This window comes from Scyliorhinus canicula, chromosome 1 (assembly GCF_902713615.1).
Source record: "Scyliorhinus canicula chromosome 1, sScyCan1.1, whole genome shotgun sequence".
Lineage (NCBI taxonomy): Eukaryota > Metazoa > Chordata > Chondrichthyes > Carcharhiniformes > Scyliorhinidae > Scyliorhinus > Scyliorhinus canicula.
In genome coordinates this window covers 142,979,035-142,999,888 of record NC_052146.1, presented here as the reverse complement: position 1 = coordinate 142,999,888, position 20,854 = coordinate 142,979,035, and the positions used below count along the sequence as shown (strand labels likewise).

Here is a 20,854-nt window from a genome sequence, read left to right as displayed (position 1 = left end):
TGGTGTTCAGTGGGGACGTCGCATACGACGCGTGAACCGTGCTGCCACCAAGGCGTCGCGTGCCCGCCATCCTCGCCGGGTCCGTCGTGCCGCCTCCTGGACATCACCAGCACCTGGGTCGTGTCTGCGTGCTGCGCCCGCCACTCTGCCAGCCTCCTCCTCCTCCTCCCTCTCCTCCTCCTCCTCCTCTGTGCTGTCACCACTGCCACTGGCTTCTCCCTCCGCCTCCTGCAGCAGGTCATCTCCCCTCTGCATCGTGATGTTGTGCAGCGCACAGCAGACCACAACAATGCGAGCGACCCTGTCGGGCTGGTACTGCAGGGCCCCTCCGGAGTGGTCCAGGCACCTGCATCTCATCTTCAGGAGGCCAAGGCAGCGCTCCACCACACCCCTGGTTGCTGCATGGGCCTCGTTGTATTGGGTTTCCACATTGGTCTGAGGCCTCCGTATAGGCATCATCAGCCGAGACCTCAGCGGATAACCCCTGTCGCCTAGCAACCAGCCCCTCAGCCGGGGGGGACGTCCCTCAAACATCGCAGGGATGTACGACTGCGCCAGTATGTAGGAGTCATGCACACTCCCTGGGAACCTTGCACAGACGTTCATGAATGTCATGTGGGGGTCGCATACCACCTGGACATTAATGGAGTATGTCCCCCTCCTGTTTGTGAACACCTCCCTGTCCCCTGCAGGCGGGCGCATGGGGACGTGAACACAAGCGGTTGCCCCCTGCACCATCGGTATCCCGGCCACGCTGGCAAATCCACGAGCTCGTGAGTCTTGAGTTGCTCGGTCCTCGGGAAAGGTGATGTAGCGATCGGCGATGGAAGAGAGGGCGTCGGTCATATCCCGGATACACCTGTGGACCGATGACTGGGAGATACCGGAGAGGTCCCCGCTTGGAGACTGGAAGGAGCCGGTCGCATAGAAGTTAAGAGCGACCGTCACCTTGATGGCAACCGGGATCGCGTGTCCTCCCCCGTTCCACGTGGGGCAAGGTGCGCCACGAGGTGACAGATATGTATCACCGCAGACATTTTGTAACGGGGTTGGACGGGTCACTCGCTCACTCTCTCCCTACCCCCCCCACTCCCACTCCCCCCCGTCTCCCCCACTCCCTCCTCAGTCTCCCCCACTCCCCTCTCAGTCTCCCCCACTCCACCCTCTGTCTCCCCCACTCCCCCCTCCATCTCCCCCACCCCCCCCCTCCGTCTCCCCCACTCCCCACTCAGTCTCCCCCACTCCCCACTCAGTCTCCCCCACTCCCCCCCTCCGTCTCCCCCACTCCCCCCTTCGTCTCCCCCACTCCCCCCTCCGTCTCCCCCACTCCCCCTCCGTCTCCACCACTCCCCCTCCGTCTCCCCCACTCCCCCCTCAGTCTCCCCCACTACCCCTCAGTCTCCCCCACTCCCCCCTCCATCTCCCCCACTCCCCCCTCCCCCCTCCGTCTCCCCCACTCCCCCCTCCTCTCCCCCACTCCCCCCTCCGTCTCCCCACTCCCCCCTCCATCTCCCCCACTCCCCCCTCCGTCTCCACCACTCCCCCCTCCGTCTCCCCCACTCCCCCCTCAGTCTCCCCCACTACCCCCTCAGTCTCCCCCACTCCCCCCTCCATCTCCCCCCACTCCCCCTCCCCCCCTCCGTCTCCCCCACTCCCTCCTCCATCTCCCCCACTCCCCCCTCCGTCTCCCCCACTCCCCCCTCCGTCTCCCCCACTCCCCCCTCCGTCTCTCCCACTCCTCCCTCGTCTCCCCCACTCCCCCCTCGTCTCCCCACTCCCCCCCACGTCTCCCCCACTCCCCCCCATGTCTCCCCCACTCCCCCCTCCATCTCCCCCACTCCCCCCTCCGTCTCCCCCACTCCCCCTCCATCTCCCCCACTCCCCCCTCAGCCTCCCCCACTCCCCCCTCAGTCTCCCCCACTCCGCCACTCCCCCCTCTGTCTCCCCCACTCCCCCCCTCAGTCTCCCCCACTCCCCCCTCAGTGTCCCCCACTCCCCCCCTCAGTCTCCCCCACTCCCCCCTCAGTGTCCCCCACACCCCCCTCAGTCTCCCCCACTCCCCCCTCCGTCTCCCCCACTCCCCCCTCCGTCTCCCCCACTCCCCCCCTCAGTCTCCCCCACTCCCCTCCGCTCTGGACCCCCCTCCCATTCTCGGGGATGCCTTCCCCATTGTGGCCAGACTCCAGCAGTGCACTGAGTGGTGCGCTAAGCGGTGCGCTCACCTACTCGAAGCTCTCGTCAGCCAGCACGACTGGTTGACGAACTTGAAAAGCAGGTGTGTTGGCCGGCGTGAAAACATTGCGTGATGACGTCGGGACTTCGGCCCATCCGGGCCGGAGAATAGCGGGGGGCCAAGAAGTAGCGATTCTGGTCGTGTCGGGGGGGCTTTCGAGGCCTTTGCCGGGAATGCCGATGTGTAGTTTGTGCGGGGTTCGGAGAATAGCGGGAGGGCGTCGGACCTGCGTCGCCGTGAAAATATGCGCGTCCCGCTATTCTCCGAACCGGCGTGAGTGCAGAGAATCGCGCCCAATTGTTCTGTATACAATGCCCTTTGACTTTCTTTTTTTTTGGATAATGTTATTTTACGGCGCCCTCCTTTATAAAGCAATGCCTCAAAGGAGGAGCACATCATAATTTGACATTGTTTTCAAAAGAGGAAAAACAATTCTATAGCAAAGACACGATAAGTGAATCTTGATTTAAAAAAATTAATACTGTAACAGATAGGATAGTACTCCTGCTGTCATACCAGGACCCGATATTGAATATGTGCAGTCTGAATAGGCTTAAGAAGGGCCCCATCTGGCTGGTTCCTCAAGCATTTTTGGGATAAGATGTGGTAGACTACAGTTGGAGGCACAGTGGTAGGAAGTGAGCTGACTCGGTGAAGCGATATAAGAGATTGTGTATCTAATTGTTTCAGCATAAAATACATGAAACATGATCCATAGAATCCCCACAGTGCAGAAGGAGGCCATTCAACCCATCCAGTCTGCACTGACTCTCCGAGAGCCACCGTACCTAGACCCGCTCACTCACCCTATACCCTTAACCCCACCTAACTGGCCCAGCTTTGAACACTAAAGGCCAATTTAGCATGACCAATCCACCTAACCTGCACATTTTTGGAATGTGGGTGGAAACCGGAGCCCACGCAGACACGGGGAGAACATGCAGACTCCACACAGATGAATGTTAATTTTTCATTTTATGGAAAGTATTATTCTATAAGAGCAGGTTAGCCTTTAAAAATATTTAATTAGTTAAAATTATACACATGTACGCACGACAAGAGGAAAGCGGCCAATAGGGAGTGAAAGAACAGAAAACATTTCAGGCGATGGGGATTCTGAAATCACAAGCACCCTGGAAGCTGGTTTGAAGTATCCAGCCTCTCTTGTTGTTTTGCTCCCTGTAACCTTGACTTCCCCACTGAAAATGAGAGATTTGGGATTGACCCCTGTAAGTGCATCAAGGGCGGGAGGTTTTGATCACATCAGTTCAGCTGGCTCTAAAATATTATGGATCACATTTAACTAATATTTAACTACAGTTCTCAAGTAGACACCATTACAATTCTGTTGCTCATAATCTGCCTTTTTTTGTGCTACTTTGGGGCCTTTCACAGTAACTTCATTTGAAGCCCACTTGTGACAATAAGCAATTTTCATTTCATACTTGCCCACTGTTGTAAGTGATGAAAAGTGATGAGGGTCTTGTTGTCCTTGAAGGATCAATATTTTCTAGTGAGGATGGACACAGGAAACTGCAAGTGCATGTTCACCCTTGAATGATGTTCAGCAGTGTTTCCATGGCAACAAGTATTCCTGACCTTGATGAATGCAAGTCATATTTAAAGCTGGATTTATATAGTACTCAAATAAATGCTGTTAGACAGAATAGATGATTAAAAATTGCATTTTCCAAAGTTGCTAACTTGTGATAAACCAGTGGACTCCGGTGCCGGTACATTCTGCCACCATAGGGGCAGAGTACGGATTTCTGACCACAGCGGTGCCCCCCATTTCTAGATATTGTCAGGAGATTGCGAGGTGCTCCGTGACAGAGATGAAGTACAAACTGAGTGGAAGAGCCCGCCAGGATGCTCCTCTACACCTCTTGTCAGTGGAAATCTGGAAAAGATCGTTCCATCAACATTACAGCAGGAGAAGAGTAGGCACTGACAGTGGAACTAAAGAATAAAACACAGTATTGGAAGCAAGGAGGACACAACCCCTTTAATAGAGTCATGATTGCACTGGCCATCAAGCACCTATCTATTCAAATCCTATATTCCAATACTTGTCCGTAGCCTTGCGTGTAATGGCATTTCACGTACTCATCTAAATGCTTCTTAAATGTTGTGAGGGTTCCTGCCTATACCACCTTTTCAGGCATTGAGCTCCAGATTCAATTGAGAATAAACCTGACCATCAGAATTGTGCTTTGGTATAAATCCGTTAAAGAAAATCTTGTGAAGCTGGCTTGGGGCGTGGCTGTTCCCGATTGTACGGGAGCTGAATTAGAAGCAGTAGTTAGCTCGGACAACATGTCCCAGCAAGTACTTGCTGATGACACTGTCATGATTAGTTTCTGATCAAACAAATGATGGTTGGCAAACACATTTTTGTGAATACCATGCCCCTTTAAAATAAAAATAAGAAAGCTTTTTTTAAAGCAGCTGTGTTTATAAACTAAAGTAAGTACACTCTGTTTCGGCGAGTGCACAGTAAATAGTGGAGCTGGAGCATTCTGGATAGCTTCCAGTCCAAATAACAGGTCTGCTTTGTGAATCCACGCCAAATTGCTGATTTGCTACAAGTTAAGTCACTCCTGAAGCACAGAGGAAGCACAGTAAAGCAATCATTAAATTCACAGTTGTATGATGAGTGAGACAGCCCCCTTACCAAACAAAATAGTGTATATAATCATTTGCATTGTGTTCCTGACAATGCTGTGCTTGCATTAGATATGCCAGCTGTGCCTGATTAATTCAAAGATGGACTATGCCTAGCGCTCGTATTCACATCCCTGTGAGATGCAGCCAACAGGAGCAACAGCTGCAGTCTTCTTCAATAGTGGTTTAAAAATCCATCAGAAACTCTGGCAACATAAGACTTGGGACGAGCTTGTCACAGTATTAAATTGCAAATATAATATAATACTAAGAGGTACAGAGTGAGTAACTCAGTAAAAAAAAGCCTGTCTTTTTATTGCAGCACTCCTGTTTAAGGTCCGCCATTTATTGCTACGCCTGTAAAACCTACATTTTGACTGCCTTAATCTGGGTCAAATTCCTGTTAATCTTTCCATGCACCTTCAGGTGCAGAACAAATGTGCGATAATGTGGGTGAAGTGATATGCATGACAAGAACAGACAATATGAGGCCCAACAGATAAACATACAGAAAGGTTTGAAAAGATATCTGTGAGTCTTTTCAGGCAGTAACATACTTTCAGGGTTTAATATAAGCAGCCATTTAACAACATCCACCACACCCAGAATCTGTAGATAAAGGTAGTCAGCTGCTGGCACACCATCGCTTCCAAGTTCCCTTCCCTGCCATACGCCACTAACAACTTGGGGGCATATATCGTCAGTCCTTCCTTGTTGTTCTGTCAAAATACCGTATCTTCCTACGTAACGGTGCTGTGGGAATCATGGGCGGCATGGTAGCACAGTGGTTAGCACTGTTACTTAACAGCTCCAGGGTCCCAGGTTCGATTCCCGGCGTGAGTTACTTTCTGTGCAGAGTCTGCATATTCTCCCTTTGTCTGCGTGGGTTTCCTCCAGGTGCTCCCACAGTCAAAAGATGTGCAGGTTAGGGATATGCAGGTTAGGATCATTGGCCACACTAAATTGTTCTTCATGTCCCAAAAGTTTAGGTGGAGTTACTGGGTTACTGGGATACAGTGGAGGTGTAGGTTTAAGTAGGGTGCGCTTTCCAAGGGCCGGTGCAGACTCAATGGGCCGAGTGGCCTCCTTCTGCACTGTAAATTCTATGATTACACCACATGGATTGTGTCATAATATGCACTCATGTTCATAATGAGGTAGACAGGCAGTGATGGACACACACAGGAACCAATCACCACACAGAATACAGAACAACCAATCACCAGGCAGGACACTACAGGGTACATTACCAGTATAAAACACATGAGACAGGAAGGCTCGGCCTCTTCGTACTGGCGATAACTGTAGCAACAGTCAGGGTGCAATGTACAGTCAGCACCTACTACACATGGCACAGAGCAAGTCTGGGCAAGCCAGACCAAGGTTAGCAAGCTTAGGTTAATAGTGTCGGCCCACAGTGAACTGCACATTACTGGGCAAGTTCAATAAAGCAGTGTTGAACCATCTACGGAGTTGGAAGCCTGTTTTCAAGTGATACTGCATCGAGTTGCAGTCCGTGTTAATCCAACATATATAACACATCATGGTACCAGGAAACGATTAACTCTAACGGACCTACCTCGAGTAAATCTGAAATGACCGGAAAGCAAGTAGCAAACAGCCAGTGGTATGGAAAAGATCCAGGCCCCTCCTCAGCTCTGGATCTCCGGCAACCTCGGCACCAACTGGAGGGTCTTCAGACAGAAGTTGCTCCTACACCTCGCGGTATCCGACCTTGAGGAAGCATCAGATGCCAGGAAAATTGCGCTGCTCCTGTCGACGGTGGGGGATCACGCCATCTACGTCTTCTGCACCTCCGACTGCCTCATTTCATGTGAATCTACAGGCTGACATAGACGACATCCTCACGCAATATCCCGATGTGTTCGATGGGATAGGCCGCTCCCATAACTCTACAAAATACTACTCAAGCCGGATGCCACCCCAGTCATTCATGCACCACGCCGGGTGCCGGCTCCTCTAAAGGATTAAGGTTTAAAAGCGCAGCTGCAAGAGCTCCAAAGCCAAGGCATCATTTCAAGGGTCACAGAACCTACAGACTGGATCAGCTCCATGGTCTGCGTGAAGAAGCCCTCAGGTGAAATACGAATCTGTATTGATCCCAAAGATCTCAATCGCAACATCATGAGGGAGCACTACTTGATCCCGAAGCGGGAAGAATTAACCTTTGAGATGGCACACGCCAAATTCTTCACCAAGCTGGACGCCTCATGTGGTTTCTGGCAGGTACAACTGGATGACTCCAGCAGGAAGCTCTGCACGTTTAACACTCCGTTCGGCAGGTACTGTTACAACCGCATGCCTTTCGGCCTCCGAAGTCTTTCACCGCATAATGGAGCAAATAATGGAGGGCATCGAGGGTGTGCGAGTCTATGTGGATGACGTGATAATCTGGTCCACGACGCCCGAGGAGCACATAGACCAGCTCAAACAGGTCTTTAAAAGGGTCCACGAGAATGGCCTCAAGCTAAACAGGGCCAAATGCTCATTTGGTCTGTCATCAATCAAATTTCTGGGTGACCAAATATCCCAGCAGGGTGTGCAACCTGATTCCGACAAAGTAATGGCAATCAATGCCATGAAGACCACAGAGGACAAAAAGGCAGTATTACGCTTCCTGGGCATGGTGAATTTTCTGGGTAAATTCATTCCTAACAAGGCATCCCACACCACAGCCCTCCGGCATCCAGTAAAAAAGACCACAGTATTCTAGTGGACACCAACACATCAAATTGAATGGGGGATCTCAAGGCAAATCTCACCACGGCCCCAGTCCTGGCGTTCTTTGACCCGACCAAGGAAATGAAAGATTCCATGAACGCAAGCCAGGACGGCATTGGTGCGGTGCTCCACCAGAAAGGTGACTCCTCGTCCTGGGCTCCAGTGGCATACACATCCAGGGCCGTGACTTCGACCGAGCAAAGGTATGCACAGATTGAAAAGGAGTGCCTGGGTCTCCTAACAGGAATCATTAAATTCCACGATTACGTATACGGTCTGCCAAAGTTCACGGTGGAAACAGACCACAGACCCTTTGTCCATATCATCCAGAAGGATTTAAATGACATGATGCCCTGGCTACAGCGCATTCTTCTGCGACTCCGCCAATATGATTTCGACCTTGTCTACACACTGGGCAAGGAGCTGATAATGGCAGATGCCCTATCCAGATCCATCACCACGCCCTGCGAACATGTAGACTCCATTCACCAAATTGAGGCACAGGTACAGATGTGCGGCAGCAGCCTCATGGCCACTGATGAACGTGTCATCCAGATACGAGCAGAAACTGCCAAAGACCCTCTTCTGCAAAGGGTAATGCACCACCTCGCAAATGGGTGGCGCAAGGGGCAATGCCCCCAGTTTTTTAATGTCAAGGATGATTTGACGGTTGTTGAAGGGATTATTCTGAAACTGGTTCGAATTGTTATCCCCTATAGCATGCAGGCCATGGTGCTCAAGCAGATCCATGAGGATCACCTTGGAGTCGAGAAATGCCGACGCAGAGCTGGACAGGCAGTTTACTGGCCTGGGATCAGCCAGGACATCTCCAACATGGTCCTCAATTGCACCACATGCCAGAGATTCCAACCATCTCAGCCCAAGGAGACACTCCAACAAAATGAGCTCGTGACCTCTCCGTGGTCCTAAGTGGGAATAGACCTCTTTCACACAAATGGGCGTGACTATGTACTTCTGATCGATTACTTTTCAAACTACCCAGAAGTTGTGAAGCTGTCGGACCTCACGTCAAAATCAGTCATCAAGGCCTGCAAGGAGTCATTTGCCAGGCATCGTATACCACTCACAGTGATGAGCAACAACGGTCCACATTTCTACAGCCAAGAGTGGTCCATCTTTGCACAATCCTACCACTTCAAACATGTCACATCCAATTCCCATTATCTGCAGTCAAACTGGAAGGTGGAAAAAGGGGTCCACATTGTCAAGCAGCTGCTCTGCAAGGCTGCAGACTCTGCCTCTGATTTTAACCTTGCACTGTTGGCATACAGGGCGACTGGTCTGTCTCCGGCTCAACTACTCATGAATAGCAACCTGCGGACAACTGTTCCAGCCATCCACGTTCCAGACCTTGATCACCTCACGGTGCTAAGAAAGGTGCAGCGACTCAAGGACCAGTAGAAGATCACGTATGATGCTCATGCCCTTGATTTGCCTGTGCTGGCTCCAGAAGATATTGTTTGTATCAAGCTACCTGAGGGAGGTTGGTCAGCCCAAGCTGTTGTTGTACGACAGGCTGCTCCCAGGTCTTTCCTTGTTCGCATGGCTGATGACTCCATTTTCAGGAGCAACAGAAGGGCACTGTGCAAAGGTGCCTACCCACCACCACGTGACCACACCCCTCCATATGTTGAGACGCCTCCTCTGGACATTTCAAACAATGAGACCGCCAATCTGGCAGCAATCCCACCTGTTGACACGCTGGCGTCCCCCCGCCACCTCTGAGGTGGTCAACAAGAATCCGTCGCCCACCACAAAGACTGGACTTATAGACTTTAACTGTGTAAATGTTGTTCACCTTGTTCTGTATATGCACGATAGACACCTTCCCATGTATATATGTTCACTCACTCACCATTTTGCACATAGTCACACATGTAAATACAAGCACACAGCCACAAGCATACGAAATTTATTTAGAAAGGGGAGATGTCATAATATGCACTCATGTTCATAATGAGATACAGACAGGCAGTGATGGACACACACAGGAACCAATCACCACACAGAATGCAGAACAACCAATCACCAGGCAGGACACTACAGAGTACATTACCAGTCTAAAACACACGAGGCAGGAAGGCTCAGCCTCCTCGTACTAGTGATAGCTGTAGCAACAGTCAAGGTGCAGTGTACAGTCAGCACCTACTATACATGGCACAGAGCAACTCTGGGCAAGCCAGACCAAGGTTAGCAAGCTTAGATTAATAGAGTGTCGACCCACAACGAACTGTGTACATTACGGGGCAAGTTCAACAAAGCAGTGTTGAACCATCTACAGCGTTGGAAGCCTGTTTTCAAGTGATACTGCATCAAGGTGCAGTCCATGTTAATCCAACATATCAATGTTAATCCAACATATATAACACATCAGATTGCAACAGTTCAAGATGGCAGCTTGCTACTATTTTCTCAAAGGAATTAGGGATGAGCATAAAACATTGGCATTGGCCTTGCCAGCGATGCCCATAAGCCAATGAGAAATAGAAAGGAATCTATGTATCTTCAATATTGGCAATATCCCCATGTCTTGTGAACCCACCTCAACCAAACGCAGTTCTCATTCTCTAATACATGCAAGGTATAGGCTGAGGTTTTCTGATATTTCCCGTCAGGGGACCTACCGACCCCACCAAAGGTGATGCCCCCCGCCCCCCGTCCCCGTGGTGCATTCCATGGCGACAGACTTTACGGGACCAGAAGATTCCGCCGCTAGTCAATGGTGGGTCACCTCTGCCACCGGGGGTGGGGGTTAGGGGTGCAAGGAGCTGGAAAACCTTTTAGGCTGCATTCTCCGTCAGTGGGATCCTCCGTTCTGCCGCCGCCGCACTCACCCCGTGGATTTCCTGACGGCCTGGGGGAGTCCACAATGGGAAACCCCATTGGCTGGCTGCTGGGACGAGGAATCCCGCTGCCGACGGGGGCACGTGGGACAGAGATTCCCGTCCTGCGTGTTTAATATCAAATTCCAATTAAAAATATGTTCTTCTCCAGTGTGAACCACAGGGATTTTAAACGCCTCAGGGTATTTCGATGCAGCAAAAGCCAATCTGCTCCCACACATTTATGATAAAGTAAAATCTGTTATCAAACTCAATGGCTGCAATATGTGTGCATGCATGTGTGCTAAGGCATTAAGGCAGGCATGTTGGAATTAGGAGTTGTGTGTGTGAAACAGCATCCACAATAACTTTGAAATATTTTTGGCTGAGATTTTCAACCCCTGAAAACTGTTCCAGTTTCCACAGCTACTTCATGCAATGACCCTGGGGTTCCTCAGAATGGCACTCGAAGTGGAGACAGCAGGGAGCCTCGAGATTCAGTCGTGTTTCAGTGTGACCCTGGATACGCCCTACGAGGAGCAGCTACCATCACGTGTGTCCAAATTGATAATAGATTCTTCTGGCAGCCTGATCCGCCCACATGCATAGGTATTGATTTTCTTGTCTTGTTATTAAGCAGATGCTGTGCTTTTCAGACTGTTCATGGAATCATTTTAAAACTATATTCAACGCAGTATCCAAAATTGATTACTGGAAAGGACCACAATGTAACCGAACAGAGTTTTTTTTTAAAGATAGCACGATATTTCAGCAAGCTATTTTTTTTTTTTAAAAAGAGATTTATTTAATGATAAAATGAATAACTTGAAATGATCTGGAAAAACATAGCGCATGTATCTTAAAGGAAACAATGTCCAGCTTTGAAACGTGCTTATTAGTTGATTGTTCTTGTCAAGCAACCTGTGTAATATATCTGACCAAATCAAATGTCCGATCTCTTTCAGTCAACATTCTTGTAAATAACATCCTCATTAAATTGCAGGTATAAAATTGAGATTGAATTAGAAAATAACCTACCCTACTCTTCCTCTAATTACTTCATGACTTCTATCCAGTCCTCCCACTGTTTGTGGATTATATTTCTAATCCATCTCCATTCTAACACTGGTGCTAATGTGAATTCACGCCCTTCCCTTTGCCTGTCAGCTCAGAGTCAATCATTTCTTCACCCAAGAGAGCTATTTGCCAAACCTCATTTGCTTCATTATTAAGACAGGATTACCTTTGGCCTTGTTAGTATGCTTAATTTATTTGTCAGCCAGTGTCGTTAGGCACATTCTTAAGTGCAGAGTTCTGAAGTTAGGAATCTTCCAGAGACACAAAGATGAGACAGATCATTGAGTCCATTGATTTTGTTCTTCCATTGAAGCTCTTTATTCCCCTCCAGTTCTCTCGCCTTTAGCTGCATCTTAAATGACTAAGGTTTTGCTTCCATAGCCAGATCACGAGGGCTGTTGTAGGTGTCAATTACTCTTTGACAAAGATTCACCAGACTCGAAACATTAGCCCTGTTCTCTCCACAGATGCTGTCAGACCGGTTGAGATCGTCCAACATTTTCTGTTTTTGTTTCAGAGATCAGCATCTGCAGTCATTTTCTTTTATGTTTGTGTTAATTACTCTTTATGGGTTTAGAATGTTGGTGGGGAGTGTTTCCCAATTTCAGATATATTCCACTGTTAAAATAATAGTTTAGAATGGGCACATTAAGTTTTTACATGTCAATATTCAAAGGGCGCCATTCTTTGGCTTTGTTGTGCTCTTGCCCGAGCAAAACAAGACCAGTGGATAGCGGGACAGGCCGAAAGCAGGAACTGCGCCAGGTGGCAAACAATTTGCAATGCAACTGGCCCACTCCAGTAGGTGAAATTAGGATCCTGCTCTCGCGTGGAGAGAAACTAGTTATCATCATTTAAGCCCTATTTCAGTACAATTAACGGGACCCAAGCCATATCCAACGGCTTGCAGTGATTAATCGGCCTCCCCAGCAGGTGGTCACGCTGGCGCCGATTAGTAATCATTTTTAAAAACGTGAACCTGGCAGAAGGGCTTCTGTGGGAAGCCGAGGAGGTGAGTAGCCATCTTTGCTCACAGGCAAAGGGCCTGGGGAAGCTTGGCTTGCCGGCCCTCTGCCCAGGGGGTAGCGGCCCTTGGCCGGATTGGGGGGGGGGGGGAGGAACTCTCTACAGGGGTGGGGCACCATGGGAAGTGGGGGAAGGGTGTAGGCGCATGAGAGGGCAACCACGCGTGGCTCCACCATGACAACCCCTGGACCGTGTGAACCTGTTTGTGGGGAAACTCTTGTCCCTGCCCGTCTGCCCCACCAATACCCCCCCACCACTGCCGAGGCCTCTGGCCATGCGGCCGAAGCCTATTGATGATAGAGATTTGGCATCCGTGGTTAAGTGAGCACTTCACACAACCCAAGTGGATTCCCTGGTGGGCGGGCATGTAGCATGTGGGAGTCATTGCCTCGTATCTCAATCAGTACGTGATGCTTGGACACTGCCTGAACACTGCGAAAGGCAACACCACACATGTAGCAACCAACATCCGATCACCCAGGGGATGGGACACAGTTCCGGGGACATGTCCAGGGCCAGAGGGTGGGTGAGTGCAACAGGGAGGGGGGAATACCTGGAGAGATGGACCAAGGGTTCAGAGGTTGACCTGCTATGCGGATGAAAATGACAGAAGCGTCATACTGCTTGTGGTCAAGGGTTTTTAATGTGTTACAGATGTCCAACAATGCCCCACTCTCCCGATGGTGTGGCCCCACTCTCCCCATCGACTCCTATCCCCCCTCCTCTGGTGCCCTCAATGATCCTCAATGTGCTTCACTTTCCTTGCTTTACACCTAGGTGTGTCCCCAGGATGCACATCAGAGGTGGGGGAAGGCAGCTGCTGACCACGTCCCGTGGTCTTCGATACCTCTGGCGGGTGTCCTCTGGGGCCAGAGGGCCCTGCGGCACTGGTCAACGGCACATGCACAGCTATGCCACTTTATTCCATGTGCTGACTTTGAGGCGCGGCCTCATCAGAGGGGGAACTTGTGGCCACCATCCCCATTCCATGGGACAGGTCTGGGTTGACACCCAGCGCCCTCTCCTCCCGCTCGGTCCCAGGGGATCACCTTGGGGCGGAGGGTCAGCTGGTTTGAGCCCCGCCTGCCCCTGCATCATCTGGCTCTGTCAGCTCTGGCAGGTCCCGATGTCTGCATCATCGTGTTGATGCTCTCGGCGATGCTCTTCAGTGATTGGGTCCTGCTCTGCAGGGCCTCAGCAACGCCCATTCCGGAGCGGGACATGTCCCACAGCACCTCTTCAAAGTCAGCCTGTTACTGGGGCACGTCCTCCAGTGATTTGGACATTCTGCCGAGTCCCTCAGCCATGGCCATCTCAGACTGCCTCATGACTTGGACACCTCCACTAATGCTACTGACGATGTGCATCAGGCTCTTCACTGCGCTCGCCACCCTACTAGTATTGGCCTCGGTGTCACACATTGCCAGTGACATCTCCTCTGCCCGTAGCCTGTGGAACTTCTTCAAAATTGACCGACTGTAGCTCGGTTGACATCTTCCTCTGAATGTCCCAGCCGCTCCCGAACATCTTCATCAGCTTTGGTTATACGTGTTCCATAGGTAGGGCAGCACGGTGGCCTAGTGGTTAGCACAGCTGCCTCACGGCGCTGAGGTCCCGGGTTCGATCCCGGCTCTGGGTCACTGTCCGTGTGGAGTTTGCACATTCTCCCCGTGTCTGCGTGGGTTTCGCCCCCACAACCCAAAAAATGTGCAGAGTAGGTGGATTGGCCATGCTAAATTGCCCCTTAATTGGAAAAAATAATTGGGAATCTAAATTAAAAAAAAAAAAACGTGTTCCATAGGCTGAGCATCTGGCTGGGACCCAGCTGGGTCCTGGGATCCAGCAAACCTCTGAATGCTGCCTCACCTGGGCGTACTTGCCTTCAAATGTGTGGTGCTCACCAGATTGTGCCCCAGAAGCCTGACCATTGACGTTTCACACCGAGGTGCATGTATCTGCGGGTGAGGATGACAGCTGTGATGCATCAATCCTGGCATCCTTGGAACTCTCCCCCTTGGTGGTCTAATGGGAGGCAGGGGAGGTGGCCACCCCGGATGGGCCGGCGTCGTCGGCTGGAGGACCTGAGGAAAATACTAATGATATTTATAGTCATGAGTAGGCTTACATTTACAATGCAATGAAGTTACTGTTGTCATGTGAGAGTACCTTTAAGAAATGGGTGCTTAAGAAATGTACCTTTAAGAAATGAGTGTTTATCAGTGATGTCAGAGTGTGGGTGGAGCTGGGCTGTCTGTCAGCTTTTTACTTTCGTTTTTGAGCAGGCTGCAGGGAGTGTTTTAGTTTTGTTTTCATTGTTGGAGCTGAAGCCAGACCAAGCAGGTGTATTGCTGTTCTCTCTGCCATCTAAAGACTATCTCTTGATCGTTTGGTGAATTCAGAATTATAAATGTTTTCAATAGTGACTTTAACCTGATGTGCTTCTGTTAAAGGTTTTGTTTTTAAATCGTATGGATGTTAAAAGGAAAGCTTAAAGGGTTACTTAGTGTTGTAGTCTTTGGGGGTTGTATTTGACTTAATGGTTGCTAAGATGTTCACTGTATGTTTTTAAAAGGTTAACTTGAGTTCATAGAATAAACATTGTTTTGCTTTAAAAAATACTTTTCCATTTCTGCTGTACCACACCTGTAGAGTGGGCCATGTGCTCCCCATACCACAATCTATTAAAAGTTGTGGGTCAGGGGAATTCCATAATACACTTTGGGGTTCTCTAAACCCTGGCCCATAACACAGTGCAAAGCCCCTAGTCGCCACATTCCTCCACCTGTTTGGGTACACAGCGGGAGAATTCAGAATGTCCAAATGACCTAATGAATGAACACATGGTCAGTGGAAGAGATGGCAATAGCAATTCAAGTTTGACCAGTCGTCCAGGTGGGGTCCGGTGGATCCTCACCTCTGCGGCATGCGCCGACCTCCGCGTTGGTGACTGGTCTGTCCTCGCCACTCCAGTCACCTCCAGGGGCAGTTCCACAAAGATGGTCAGGATTCCTACATGAGGCACACCTCTGTCAGTCTGGGCCCTCTTCCGGCGATTGTTGAAGAGCTTTTCCTGTGGAGACACAGAGAGGGCATCGATGACCACATGCGTGGTTCACAGTGGTCGGGGGGAGGGATGAGAAGGATGGTTTCGGGGGGGTGTTGAACGGAGAGGGGGGTGAAGAGAGGTTTGGGGGCTGTATGGAAGGTTGGGAGTGGATGCTCATGTGGGGGAGGGTCTCGGGGGGGGGGGGGGCATTGATATCAACTCACCCATGTTTTTCACTGTGTAGGTCATTAACCTTCTTGCGACACTGGATGCCAGTTCTCCTGGTCACACTGCCCGAGCTGAAGGCCGATGCCACTTCATCCCAGGTGGCACTGGCTGCCTTGTGGCTCACCCTCCGTGAACCTCAGGGAAACAGGACATCCCTCCTGGTCTCCACCAATCTAAGAGCTCCGAATTGTGGGGCTGGTAGTCTCAGTGCCATGTCTGCGAGCTGAATGGTGTTGACTGTGCACGTGATATTTAAGTACTGATCGATCTTGTTAGCGTGGAGGGTTGGCGAGCATAATCCCGCCGAATCAGCCTTCATTTGCGGCGTGAAGCCCGTGGGTCCTCGTTAAGTGGACCAATTAACGTTGAATAATGTTTCCGGCCTCACTGGCCGAGCACTGGGAAGCTCACAGCAGTTCCCGCTCACGACCACACTTCGAAAATATTTGGAAGTATCGTACCCAAAGAGTCCAATTCTAAGCCATATATCCAATTAGTTGTCTGTCCTAACTGTCTTTGGTGCTTCTTGAAAATATGGTACATCATACTTATAGAATGTGATGGAGACATCTCTCAGGACATCAGTACTGATGTACCTGCTGATTAGACTCCAGATGTTAAATCAGTTTGGATATGCTGCATCCCTTCATTTACGTCCAACATGAATGCCAAAAACATTGATTCCATATCTGAAAATTATCAATCAGAAAGCCGAGAATAAGACAAGGGGGATTCCTTCGCCAATGTTGAATTCTCTTCACGTCAACAGTGTATGTACAAATTAAGAAGATTTGAGTGCAAGGAAAAAGGATAGATTTTCTGCAGCATCTTTAATTTAATTGAAGTCGCCAATAATTGACAGTGCAACAAAAATCAGGAGCACTGGAAAGACATTTAGTTTCCAAATAATTGTTCTTTTCAACTCCACCAAGTGAGAAATTGCTGGTAGGAAGAAACTACATAAATTATGATTCTATGGAACAGAGAGACACTCAAGAGTTTGATTCCTGTGAATTGTGCTGTATATTTCAGCAGATATTGCAGTCTGACCCACCAGGATCTGATTTTTTAAAACTTATTTTAAAATTTTGTCAGAAGTAAAGCATCTTAAATTTCTGACTCCTTTGTTTCGATTTTGTTTTTGCTCATCAGCTTGCTTGAGAAGTGCCTATACCATTCAGCCAGTCATTTTTGAATAAGGTACAATGTTGAAAACCAGGATTCAAGTCCTTCACTGATCTTCAATCTTTTATGTATCTGCACCCAAGCAGTTTGGTAAAATCCTCAGTTTCTGCTTGCCAATTAAAGGGATACTTATTTCATGAATAAGAGCACTTTAAACCTCTTACAAGAATTTATTTATAAATCTATGGACTAATTCTTAAATTATATCAGTGCAATGCTTGTGTTGGATTTGGCTACAGATTGGATTTAAACATTTTTCTCCTCTCAACATGACATAACATGAACAGAGCACTCTTTTGAAGCCGTCATAAAATGCAAATATCTTTATATTTACACACTTATGCAAGGAATCTCTACTAATGGCGTTTCTTATCCTGGGAGTATCCCAATAATCTATCTTTGGTCATCACCTCATCCTCATCAGCTTGCTGTTCTTTGATAGCATCATTTGCAAATGTTAAATTAGTTTCCACACGTGTGCTAATGTCACCCCGGTCCATCTCACCGCCGCCTTCTTGATTGCCACTGCACTTATCTCATTTCCAGTCTTGCAAGAGCTGCAGTATCTTCCAGCTGAACTGTAATAGTGAGAGGTAATACGACAAGGTAGAGTTAAATCACAAGAGTGATTTATTAACAACGGAAGAACTTTATATATACAGATCATCACAACTCCAATATAGGTCTATTCCCACCAACTCCAGGGCTTACTATACTGACCCCCCCCCCCCCCCCTCCCCCACCTGTGTCCACATCACGGCACCCAATAGGCTTGCGCACTCCATCCCCGTAGGTTCTGGGTGGGTCATGTAGCCTGCAAAGGATCGCCCCTTAAAGGGGCCATGCTATTGCATTCCTCCCCCTGAAGTTGACCTGGAACTATAGACAAAAAAACTATTACATTCAGCTATGTAGAGTCAACGGAATTCCCAGTAAGGGAGCCAATGGCCAAAGTTTATAAGGCCAGTCTATCAGGGGATATCCGGGCTCTTGTAGAGTGTCACAACACTGCAACCGGTTCCTCCATATTTGATGTATCAGAGTCCACATCAGCAGCAGGCCAATTTACAGATTCCAAAGATGAGCCAGTCGCAACACCCTCCTCAACTCCTTCTGTTGACACTCCAGATTTCCCTTGGGAAATCCTTTGTTCTACCACCGCTGACTCTGTGGCACTGGTAACTACCATTGGGTCGACATGCCTCAAGGTGGGATGGCAGCTTCCTCCTTCTCATGTAATCTACATGTTTCCACATTCCGCGGCCCTGTAGATTGCCGACATAAGACACTGGGCCAGTCCTTGCAATAACCTACCTGGGTACCCAAGCTGGTCCCCTTCTGAAATTTCAGACAAAAACTAAATCCTCTGCTTCAAATGACCTGTCTCCCTCGGCTGAGTAATGTGCTCCTTCTGTGAGGCTTGATTAGCCTCCACATTCCTAGTCAAATTCAGGAAAAAGGTGTCAACCCATCACAACTCGGTCGGTGTCACCCCAGTGGTAGCATGTGGGGCCGTGCTGTCTGAGAGTAAAACACTGGCTAAGCAGAACAGCAGTGGTCTGTTGGGTTGCTCCCTCATTGAGACTTTAAATGTTTGCACTGATCTTTCCAGCAGCCCATTGAAACTGGGTGATAGGGGGCCGTTCATATATGCTAAATACCATTAGATGTGATAAAGAGTGGAATCTCCTCGGCTGTGAAAGCGGTGCCATTGTCAGAAACGATCACCTCTGCGATTCCTTGTGTTGCGAAAATCTGTCGCAGCTTGTCGGCCATGGCTGCAAAGTAATTAAGTAGGATGTCCAGCCATTTTGAGTGGGCAACCACCACAATTAAAAACATAATTCCCATAAAAGTGTCAGCAAAAGCAATGTGGAGCCTTTTCCATGGATGGCCCTGTCACACCCAAGTGTACAGTTTAGCTGCAGATGGAAGGGTTCTATGCATCTGGCAATGTTCGCAATGGCTGACTACACCCTCTGCCAGGATTTACTGGCAGGAAATTCCAGTCATACACCAGCGCACAGATTTCCCGACGACGAGGGATGCTGTCACCAGGAAATTCAATTGGCAACAGCAGGTTCGGTAGACCCCGCTGGCGGGCCGCCTCAGCTGCCGAAAAACACGTGGCAGGGTGGATGGTAAATACCGCCCTCTATTCCTTTGTCTGTCCCTGACCACTAAATGTAGCTCCTAGCCACCATCTTGGTTTGGCCAGGATGCAAGTTGTGCAACTCCTGGAGGAGTGGCGGTCGCATTTGAGGTGGCAATATCACTCTGCACCCCCACAAAAGCACCCTGTATTCAGAGCTAATTTTAGCATTGCAAGTTGGGCCTGACTTGCTCTGACTTATCAAAATGCCAGCCAATTAGAGCCATCCTTTTTTACCTTTGATACAATCGGGTCCCTGTCAGTCCACGTCTTGAAATGGGCAGATGAAATGGGCACAGTGCCCTGAAAATTCAGAGCAAAGCCAATTGCATGTGGAATGGGGGGTGCAGATATCATCTGTGGAAGTGAAAGCCAGCTCAGAGTGTCGACATTTGAGATCTGCATACCTGGGGCTCCGATTCTCAGGCTATGTTCTGACATCGGCATGGGAACGGTGCCTTTTACAACCGAAAATCCGGCGCAAAACGGCCACCGATCCTGCATTGGGCTGGGGGCTAGCAGGAAGGCGGCATAGAGCATCCGGCTCTAGCTGCCAATATGGCCCAAAGAATTGCCGAGTCCGTGGCCGTGCATGCGCATGGCGGCTGCCGGCGGCGGACCCGGCCTGCAAAATAGTGCCCCCCATTTGGCCGGCTCGCGAGTCCCGAACTACCCCCCAACGGTGCCCTCAACCCTTGCCAAAGTCCCCCCCTGCCCGCAGATCGACTGTCCCCCGACTGTGGTGGCACCGGACTGAGTCTGCAGCTGCCTCGCCAACTTCCCGACAGATAATACCATAATAGACCCACGCCGCCGGGAACTCGGTCGGTCGGGGGTGGATGCATCGGCATCGTGTTGAGGCCAAAGATACGGGATGCAGCGTACTCCTATAGTATACTGCTTTGGAGGGGGCGGGGCATTGCAAAAGCAGCGCCGCCCCTGATTTCGAAAAAGGGATTCTCCAGCCGATCGCCGAATGCGATTTCGGCATCAGCGACTGGAAAATCTCACCCCTGGTCTGTGTTGAAAAGTGCAATTATACATAGCCAACAATAATGCTTATCTTTGTACTTTGGCCAATGTGATTGGCAGAACTGGTTTATCCTTGCGGAAAAGCCCAAGTAACGGTTTATGGTACGAGCCGATGGTAAAGTGATGGCCATAAATACATTGGTCAAATTTCTTCACAGCCTATCTCACTGCCAAACTTTCCTTATCTATCTGTGAATCCTTCCTTTCGGCATCCAACAAGGTCCTGGAAGCAAAATTGACAGGCAGCTCCACGCTGTCTTCCACAGTATGTGAAAGTATGCCCTATGGCATAAGTCGATGCATCACACGTCACTATTATGGGGTTTGCCTGATCAAAGTGGACAAGTAAGGTCGAAGGTTTCACTTGATCAAAAGATTTTCTCTGAGAATCTTCCCACTTCCATCATCGATGCTTCTTCAACAGTTGGTGCAGGGCACCAAAATTATCGTGAGGTTAGGTAAAAAACTGCCATAATGGTTGATCATCCCTAAAAATTACTTCAACATAGCCACGTTCCTTGGTGCTTGTACCCCTTTTATTGCTTTAACCTTGTCCTCTGATGGATATATGTCTTTTGCATCGACTTTGAAAGCTAAATATGTGGCCTCATCGGCCTGAAACATGC

The 20,854-nt window shown here is 49.5% G+C and overlaps 1 protein-coding gene across 1 annotated transcript in view; it reads left to right on the top strand.

Moving 5' to 3' along the window:
* Positions 1–20,854, top strand: part of csmd2 (CUB and Sushi multiple domains 2) — a 2,254,685-nt gene that overhangs the window by 1,863,383 nt on the left and 370,448 nt on the right. Inside the window, exon 27 of the mRNA XM_038801178.1 lies at positions 10,900–11,091. Within this exon, the coding sequence (XP_038657106.1) occupies positions 10,900–11,091 (192 nt within the window). The remainder of the gene's footprint in view (positions 1–10,899; positions 11,092–20,854) is intronic.